The sequence below is a fragment of the Ceratocystis lukuohia genome, assembly GCF_044167205.1.
Source record: "Ceratocystis lukuohia strain C4212 chromosome Unknown Supercontig1_pilon, whole genome shotgun sequence".
In the NCBI taxonomy this organism is placed as follows: domain Eukaryota; kingdom Fungi; phylum Ascomycota; class Sordariomycetes; order Microascales; family Ceratocystidaceae; genus Ceratocystis; species Ceratocystis lukuohia.
This window is the reverse complement of record NW_027263520.1, coordinates 4,760,734-4,770,603: the sequence shown is the minus strand read 5'-3', so window position 1 is coordinate 4,770,603 and position 9,870 is coordinate 4,760,734. Positions and strand designations below refer to the sequence as shown.

The window sequence follows — 9,870 nt, the reverse complement described above, 5'->3', positions numbered from 1 at the left end:
GTTGTAGACAACGAAAACGTGGAAGGCGAGTTATAGGAAGAGCAAGGTATTTTTTACAAAAAATTTTTCTTTTCCATACACATATGTGCACGTAGAAGCAAAATGGTCTGTTTCAGGGTTGCTTAACCCTATCTTGTGGGGGGGACATTCGGCGGCAAGTCTCTCGCCCAATCTAGCTGCTAGCCACCAACTACAGCAGCGTGTTGCTTGCACCCTCTTAAGCTGCAGAGTTGCACTGCATCGATCGGCTACGTCCGGCTGCAACTCTATTCCCCCCCCCCCGTCTTGCATGCAACACCCATGCGACAGCTCGACAACTCGAAAGCCTAAGTTAATTTACTCGATCTCGACGACGACCTGAACTGGGCTGAACCTAAGCCAGGACGGACTCCTTGCATGAGGCCTGTACGACAGGCCAGGCGAAGCTGAGCCAGCTTTTTCCCTACTCACAGCAGCTAGCAGCCAAGCATACATATAGCGCTCCAGCGAGTCTAGCGAGGCTAGGCCAAGTGAAGCTAGGGCATAGCGCAGTATCTCGTCAATGCTAGGCCGAGAAGAGCAGGAGAGCTGCACAGCTGCAACAGGACAGCTGGTGTCCTTTCGCTCTATTCCTTTTGATGCTAAAGAATCAAGAGTGACGTCTATCAATTCCCGAGACGAGAGCCCGCCAAAGGCAGCCAGCCCATAACTCTGCAACATGCTCAAATAGGACACTAGGCGGGCTATTTGGGAACTCCCTTTTGTCGCCGTATCCTTCTCTTGATGTCACGTTTCTCGTCTGATTTCCTAGTCTCGTGTGCCTTCAAGGCAAATTCTTCTGGGGGATTGTGCATCTGGGCCGGGTAGATCAAGTCAGGTCATGCAAAACACGGCGCTGAGTTCCAGACACCCATAGGTCCATTTGAAAATAACAGATGATACAGGCACTTTTTTTTCCTTGAGCTTGCTCTTCCCTTTATTCGAGTGCGCTTTTCTCCCCCTCATCGCCTTTTCGTTTCTCCGAATTTCCTTTGAACTAGAACTTATCCATCTGAGTGAAGTGCATGGATGGATGGATGGTCCTTTTCCATATCTCCTGTTTTCCCAGTCCCCTTCTCGCCACCCCGCACAACGTCACCTGAGGCGCGACCACCACAAAGCCTAGCTCTTTAGAACCGAACAAAACAATTTAGACGGGGAAGGGAAAAGAGAGCGAGATAAATACAAAGCAAAGAAAAGCCGAAGCAGCGCGGGAACAGCCATATTTTCTGACAACTGTGGAGTGGGAAAATGGCAATAAGGGTGGGCACATAACATACAAAGGGAATAAAGAAAAAAAAGAATTGAAAAATACGGGGAAAAAAAAAAGAGAATAAATTCCAGACAAAATCTAAAACAAGATTATGAAAGCTTCAGGTAAACACCGGTCGTTGAGCAAAGCATCCCCTCCCTGTCTTGGGCGGTGCTCTCTTGACAAGTCTAGGTAATCTCTTCCTCGGCTTCTTTCCTTATTTCCTCTTCTTTTTTTCTCTTCTCCTCCTCTGCCATACCCTGATGCCGTCACCTTATCACGCATCACCAAATCGCCTTCTTTTCACTGCTAAAGTAGTGCGCAGACCTAAAAACCCTACCTAGCCTAGCTAGGCCAAGCGGCAGGCCTGCCAAAGCCCTGCTGCCTAGGTCACTGTCTGATAGAGCTAGACAGCTATACAATAGCACTCTCAGCTTGCTTGCTAGCCCCCCACGCTGTGTCGTCATAGACGACGTGACAGCTGCAAAGACCCCAATCTCGAGCAGGTCCAGCCCCAGACAGGACGAGAGGCGGCAGAATCGCTTGCCTACTTTCTCACACTGTCTCGTTCTCTATCTCTACACCTCCACACCTGTTTCACATCCGCACGCCCATATCGACAGGACGACATGATGCAGGAACTTCTGATGTGCCGAGCATGATGTCACCAGCTCTTCCCACCAACTCTGATTGTTCATGTTCGTCCCATTCCGCCAACATTTGGTTCTCGACATCACAAACATGCGTCACGTGACGATATACAGAAAGACTACGTAACACCCATTGATCATGTACCTGTAACGCGCACCCACCACACTGGCAGGAAAAAAAAAAAAAAGAAAAACCCTCTCTTGGACAAAAAGAAACAAAGCCAACAACCACTAGAGAAAAAAAACAGGGGAAACCAAACTTCCTCCCAGAACGCCGGTTCTCACCGTCAGAGTGCTCTTGGGAAGAAAAAGGGACCAAGACAAGGCCCCTTCGGGTCCTCTGCCCAAGCAGTCAAAAACGAGCCGCAAGCGGGTAGGCGTGTAGAAAAAAAAATACAAGCCAGAGTCCGACTAGCAGAAAAATGAAGTGAAAAATAACACCAGTAGTCAATAGACCAACAAGAATAAGGAAAAAAAAACCGATAATCAAGTAATATTGCGGGATAGGTGGAGGAAATGAGAGACCCTTGATTGTGCCGAGGACGTCGAACATGACATAAACGGAGACGTGCAGCTCCAGTGACATGTGAAGCTAGTAAGTAGTAGCCCGGTTGCCTTGTGGAGCCACCAGCCGCGAGCTTGCGCCACACTAGAAACCGAGCTTCAGCCTCACGCACAGCGCCACACTTGGCTCTTCCAGCCCTCCTTCACTGGATCTGATCCCGCACAGCTCCAGTGCTAGCCGCCGCCGTCACTGCCGCAGGGCTTGTGTGCACACCGCCATCAGCCCGTCGCCGCAGCCGCACAGGCCGTTGCACTAACGGCCGGCTCGACTTGCGTTCGCGCTCCCGTCCAAGACGGTCCTGCACTGACCCAAAACTGACCATTACCTGACACATCTCCTCGACGTCATCGAGAAGGTCGACGTGGAAATCACCAGCAGCGCGCATGCCACTTAGCGTAGTGGTGGCGGTAGTGCTCGCGTCTAGGCCTGTGGCTGTGGCTGTGGCTGTGGCTGTAGATTGAGATGTTGATGTTGATGTAAATGTACCCGCAGATGCGGATGTGGGCTTGTGCTTGTATGTTTTAGATGCCACGAGCATGGACACAGAGGGCTGCCGTGGAGATGGCGATCGCGACAATGGGGGCGACGATGGACAGGAAGCAAAGCGGCCCAGAGTACTTGGTGGGGCAGGAGTGCCGCCCGCATGGCCTGGCACCAAGTGCAGCGGTGCGGGTGAAAGGGACGGGCGCCGTCTCGGCGGACGCGAGTGCGGGCGGAGTCGCTGACCATCTGGAGTTTTAGAGAAGCCAAAGTCGACAACGCCCCCGAACAGCGGCACCCCAGCGGCGGTGGCTGGTGCGGTAGTCGGTGCAGCTGCTGCAGTTGCATTTGTGGTCGCCGTCCGGGTTGCTATGGGTGAGGTATCAAGCGACTGCATAAACTGCTGTTGCTGCGAGAGCTGCCAGTGTGATGGGTGTGAAGACAGGTGGGCCGAGCCCAGGCTGCTGCTTGATCGCCGGGGCTGCAGGCGGCGAGACGCGACGTTGGGCCCTGAAAGCCCGTGCAGCGAGCCGACATGCACTGCGGGAATGGGGACGGTGTGTGGAGAATTTTGCCCATGTTCCGTTGAGGAAATGCTGCGGCGAGCGCAAGTAGTGTGTAGCTTGGGAAGGGTAGCAACAGGCGTTGTAGCTACGAACGTACTTGCGGGTGTAGTTGAAGGAGCTGCAGTGGCCGTAGCTGAGGCAGTAGGGCTAGTGGCAGGACTAGCGGTAGGAGTAGGACCCGTAGTAGAGCCTGTAGATAGAAACGCCCCAAGGGATAGAGATGGGGGATCAGATGCGGGTGCGGCTACGGGCACAGGCGTAGCTGGTAGGCGAAGTCGCGGCCGCAGGCGCGGCCGGTCCGAGGGATTCATCTGGTTATGTGATGGCCCAGCTGAGACAGCAAGTCAGGTCAGTGGTGATAGTCATGAGCGGACAGGCCGAGCCAAAGAGCAGAGCCAGAGAACACGGCAAGGCGTTAAAGAGGCGATAGGTTAGCGAGGTTGACCGGTTAGAAACGCAAAATTAGGCGCGGTAGGCACACGAGCCAGTTCAAAGCAACAGAAAGACAGATGTTTTAAGCCGTGCAAGTCATGATAACAGGGCGATCAGCATATACAGGGCAAAAACAGAGGAAACTTAGTTCATGGCTGGGATAGAGAGGGGGGGGGGGGGGAAATAGCCCATAGTATTAATTATTAATCACCATAAGTAGACACCAACTAGGAGAGCAGCTTGGCGCAAACCCTCTTTTCCCTTATCTTCTGTCCTTTCCCTCCCCTTCCCCCCTCCCCCCATTTGCTTCAAGTCCTCTCTTTCACCCACCCACCCACACAAACAACAAATTAGACGAACCCCAGGAAAAAATAATCTAAAAGGAAACGCAAAAAAACCTGCCCAATGTTGGTTGGGTCGGGCCTCAGAGCAAGGAAGACCCCTGAAGCCCCAAGCCAGAACAAAGCCCACCAAGCAAGCAGGCCTTTAGGGAGGGAGGAGAGGCAGCGGCAAGGACTCCAGTGCCTTACCTTTGTTTCCTAGCGTTGAAGTTGAAGCTAAAAGTCGGGCCGCCACGGGAAAAACAACACAAAAAATAGAGGTAGAGCATGTAGTAAGAAAGGTCCAGGGGTGAGGATAAAGGTAAGGGCAGGCGAGAAGACTGAAGAGGGCGGATCATTCCTATGGGACACAAGGCATGGCCGACAAATGGGATCTCTCTGTGAGCATACACATGTGTTCCCCGTGCACTCCCATGTATCCCAAGCCGCGAAAGAGCGAGGTCTTGGGAGAGGGGAAGCACTTGATGACAGACAGAGGGAGGCAACGAGGAAAAGAGAAGGCGGAGAGCTCTAGTACTCTTTGTTCCTCCCCCCCTCTCCTTTTCACTCCAATTTGGAATTATTCATCCTCCTCACATTCACCTCTTTGCCAAGACAACTAGCAAATCGTACGTCTACACCTCTGTCGCCCGCGACAAGCGCTTCATACCTGTCCTCTGAACCCATAATGACTTGTATGTATGTATTAGGTACATATGTACGTACCCGCACCATTACCAGCTGGCCGGGACAGTTGAAACCCTGGGCAAACCCTAGCGCTAGAGATGACGAATGAGGATGGAGAACTTTCACCGACACCGACCGCTACCGAGGTCTTATCGTGGCTTCGTGTTGCTCCTCTTCCTTCCTTGTCTTGCTTTTGCTATTCAGCCAGCTAGCCTCTTTATCTGTTGCCTCATTCTTTGTAAATATCGCCTTGTGCTGCCCCCCCGGCCGCTAATGGGGTTAGAGGCTCACCGACAACCAGCTGATAGCTAGACGGACAGCTCGAGTCAGTTGCCTCGAAAAATAAGACCGCTCTTTCGCTTTCTCCCATCCACCCTTTTCCATCCGAAGCTGATCCGAGTCGCCAGGATTGCACGAGCTAAGACACAGCATGATATGTGATGTAACCTTGCAAACCTGCTCCTGTTCCTTGTTCCTTGTCCCTTCTTGTCCTCCCCCTCTCCCCCCCTGAGCCGTGTTCCTCTTTGGTCCTGTTTCTCCAGTTCTTGTTTATCGAGTTCTCGTCTCCTCGTCCAGTGCTCATGATATCATGATTGCACTCTTTCGTCTTTAATTTTTTCTTTTGCTTGTTACACACTTCGCTCTGATTTGCTTGTCCCCAAAAATCCACGGCCTTGAATTTGAATTTGAATTTGAATTTGAATTTATTTAACGTCTACTGGAATCACTAAGATCAAACGACGCCGGATTGGTTACCGGACAGAATTAACCCTTCTGCAGGGCTGACCACGGGTTTTGGACGAGAGAAGCTCGTATGCTCCCAAGCAAGCTTGTTACTCGTCTTCCACCTGTAGTCGTCAGAAACAAAAGAAAAAAAAAAAAAAAAAAAAAAAAAGGAAATCCCCAGATATACCCTAAGCCCAGAAGTAGTGGGGCTAACCCCCAACTTCCCCACAAACATTCGTTCCTCTGAAAAACCTGCCACGCTTCCTGAAGTCGTGAAAATCACGAGGGCAAGACGGCAGCATCCAGTGCAGCCTGGGAAAACCCCCCAAAGACGAGAAAAAACCAGACTGTGTGAGCATCCGAGGGCTCGTGGTATATCCTTCCACTTTTCTGGTGGCCGCTGCCTTGCGCGTGTGGATGAGGCGCCAGACAGCCCCCTTTCTAGTGACATGCCACAGTCACCAGTCTATCCGAGGACAGAGGAGCGCAAGAAAGAAAACAAAACAAAAAAAAAAAAAAGGTGCGGACTGTGTGAACTCTCAAAATTCAGTCCTGAGCGTGAAGGTGAACTCCTTGAGTTGGAGTGGTGTTGCGGCGATGAGGAGTTGGCGATCGCAAAAGTTGTCGTGAAAAAGGGGGCGAGTCGACGACGAGGTTATCCTCAAAGTTGGGTAAGTGCGGCCTCAAGGCTCCACAGCTCATTGTCAAGATCCATGACAGAGTCAAAGAAGAAGAAAAGAATGAAAGACGCTTATCAGTGTCATAGACGTCGTCCTCCAGCAGCCCGGAAGAAGGGGAGGCACCAGACCTCAAAGGTACCCCCCGGAGGGTTGTAAGAGGGAGAGTTGAATCCACGGCCTTTTTCACGCGCGATTGCGCCGTTTTTCGCCGTCAGTGGCATAAAGTCGCGTCTTCATTCCTCAATAGTGTAGTGGTGATCATACCTGCTTGTCACGCAGGTGACCTGGGTTCGATTCCCAGTTGGGGAGCTTACATTTTTGCCATGCTCGGTTGCCTGTTCATTCCTTCTCATAGCAAAAGCTTTGGCCCATCGGCCTGCAGGATCCGCTCCCATCCGGCCAATCAATTAATATTGTCTACCCCACTCATGAACGTCCATCGGCCCCTAGCCAAGTCCTGTTATTATCGTGAACCTATTGTTGAGTATCTGTAGCTTCCTATAGTGTCTTGTCTATGCTGCTCTTCGTTGATGTTATGCTGGTGTGGCCCCATTGCCATGGCGCTACCTCTCCTCGTAGAGTTGTCGTCTTTTGTAGATACTTGCGGCTTGTACAATGCTGTCTCCCGAGCCACTCCTTCGCTGAGAACTGCTTGAACCAAATATCTTTGATTGTTTTATATAGCCAGCTAGTACTGATAATGGCTACCTTCAAGCCACCAATGCCCTTGACAAATGGCCTATTGTCTAGCGGTGTGTAGACTTTGCTAGACACAAAGGATGTTGTTGGCTGTAGTTTTTGCTCCTGTTGCTGATGACTGGCCATGCAGTGTAAGTCGGGCCCACTAGATATTTGGCTGAATGGCTGGTCATTTACTACTTGAAAATGTGAAGATAGAGATCCAAACCTCATATTTCTGTAGGCAAAAGAAGGCAAGACGATCTCCCCGTGTGACAGATGCTTCCAACCCAAGACCTTTCCCCTCCTGTCATTTATGTCCTGTCACGTCTCAAGATTCCTGTGCCAAGGGACATTGACACCTTGTGTTTGCCAAGTGAAAGCAGGTTGGACATAGGCGGAAAACTGGCAATTCTTCGTGGCGAAAATTGCAGAGATTCATGTCTCGAGTAGTGATCTCATACGTCCCTTGACATCGCTTCGTTCCTCACTTCGGTCTGTATTAAAATGGAGTAGGGCACTTTTGCTGCGGACAGCAAAATAATCCGTAGCCCCGTCTAATAGAAGGTTGCGTGGGGCAGTGTCTTGGTGTGTGACACCATATCGGGGGTTTAGATCATCCACAGCTTGGATAAGCTGTCGAAGCTACTTAGGCCTGAATGGCCGCAAATTGCATACTCCCAGAGCACCGTCCGGCGCATGGGTACTGATAAGCCCCATAGTAAGACATTTTAGATAACTGACTGCGGATTTGTGAGATAAAGCAGTCTTTTTTGGTCGGTCGGCAGATGCATCGGCTGCCCATTTTTAGACACGATTTATACGTGTTCGGATTCCTAAAGGGGTGCTTGGGAGCAGCCTACTCGTCGCTTAACTTCATGGGTATTGCAATCAGCTGTCGGTGCGAAAGCTTCAGCTGGGCTATATTAGGTTGTCCTCTCTAGCCGAGGGATGCTAAACCGCAGTGTTCTTTTCGTTGATCTATAGTTCCTGAGCGCGTATGTTTGTGGTACTAGTCAAGATTATGCTAGGTGCTCAACTCGTTGGAGGTTTCATATCTCCATGGCAAGAAAGAAGAAAAGATGCATGGGCTTTTCAGAAATCATGTCTCCAAGTCTAGAGTAGCCAGAGAGACTAGGGCTCGGAACAATGATATGCGGATGTTAGTGAGACGGATTGACAAGTTAGAGTCGGGCGGTGGAACAATGCATAAACACCAATGCAACTTGGCTTGAATTTAACCGTGGTACATTGTCTGGGAACAATAGTAGGTTAAGTGTCAGTACATAGTAACGCGTCCCTGATTTATTAGAGGCTATTCCTAATATCCTTACATCTACTTTAAAGCGGATGACCACCGCCTCAGTACCAATGGGAGGAGGTCAAGATCCTACCATTCTCACTGCTGGCAGGCCATAACGACTAGTTCAGAGGATGCAAAAAAGATTAAATGGTGAAGTGAGGACTAGGGATTCCAACTTGACCGTTGAAGCATCTTGCATCTTGAGGCTTGCAAGCGGTAAGTGCTCTAGTATTCTGATAAAGGGGTCTAACAGCTGCAGAATGGCGATCTGATGTTGATGTGCAATGCCAAAAGGTGGTATCTGGCCTGGACATTGTTGAACAACTAGTTCTGGGCTAGCCGGTGTAAAAAAGAAAGAACATCATGATGAAGAACCAAGAAAGAGCCGCATGACAAAATAGCTCCTTTCGTATACTCCTTATGGAGGTACATGTAATACTGGACCTAGGCGGAAGCGGCTTTGAGATATCTTCAAGGTGGTGTTTTTGAATATCTGCATTGGAAAGCCTACGGCAAGCTAAAGTGACCGAGAAGAAAACAGAATTGGCGTTTGCCATCAGATATTCCAAGACTAAGCCGCTACTGCTCCATATTACCGTATCTGTGGCTTACAATATCAAGGAAATTTCAGAGGCTTAGGTCTTTTTGGCATAAGAGCAGTTGTCACTTCTCAGAAGTTGTGTCAAGCGTTTACACCGTTGGAGTAGTATTTCTCCGCGTAGCTGCGGTTCTACTGTGCAAGTTTTGTGGATTGTGGGCTGCGGATTCTGAATTCTGAATTCTGAATTGTAGCGCACAAGGCGGCAGGCTGGGCCTGGTGGGATAGGCATAGCTGCGTTAAGCTGGCCGCTATTTGTAGACTAGAAAGAGAATTTGGAAGATTATGGTCGAATCTGGATAGTGAGCTTCCCGGGAAAAGAGCGTGAAAAGGAGCCTTTGATCCCATAGAAGAGCAGGGATACCTTTTTTTTCCAAGTGCCTTTGATGCGTTAGAGTGTGTATTATAGCTTAAATTGACTTTGTCGATATATTGCCCTTTGAAGTCGTGCTACATGGTGCACTTGCCACTCTATTATTACCCCGACAAGTATATAAGGGTGTTTGTTTCCTCATGACAGGGGGCGAAATCAGCTGGCACGGAGGCGTAAGTGGCTAAGCTGCCCCTGTTCATCCTATTTCCTGCAGTGAGGGTATGATAGTGAACAATCATTTCATTTGTTGGTCATTTAATACAACCTCTTTCCCGGCATAGAGATAGCCGGAGCCGGGACGAGATTTGCAGCAAATTCCATCGCCCCTCGTCTCCGATCCCTTTCTTTCACCATCGCGAAATGGTGGTGTATCTTTCGTATAATCTTTATATATTTTACCTACCACAGGTTCCTGGCGTCCAGTAATGGGTGTGGTCTGTGTAATTGTTTCTAAATTTCTGTTTTCAGCTTCCACCCTTGCTTGCCTGCAGCTTGGGTGGGAGCCGAATAAGCAAGGTCTTGGGTTATTGAGGTTAAATAGC

General features: G+C 50.0%; 1 protein-coding gene across 1 annotated transcript; it reads right to left on the bottom strand.

Moving 5' to 3' along the window:
• Window positions 1-2,627: 2,627 nt before the first annotated feature.
• On the bottom strand, window positions 2,628-3,842 carry HOO65_011182 (uncharacterized protein; the record flags this gene model as incomplete). The annotated part of the gene is made up of 1 exon (XM_070999900.1): window positions 2,628-3,842. One exon carries the CDS (start codon window positions 3,840-3,842, stop codon window positions 2,628-2,630), a length of 1,215 nt encoding a protein of 404 aa, XP_070863004.1.
• Window positions 3,843-9,870: the final 6,028 nt, after the last annotated feature.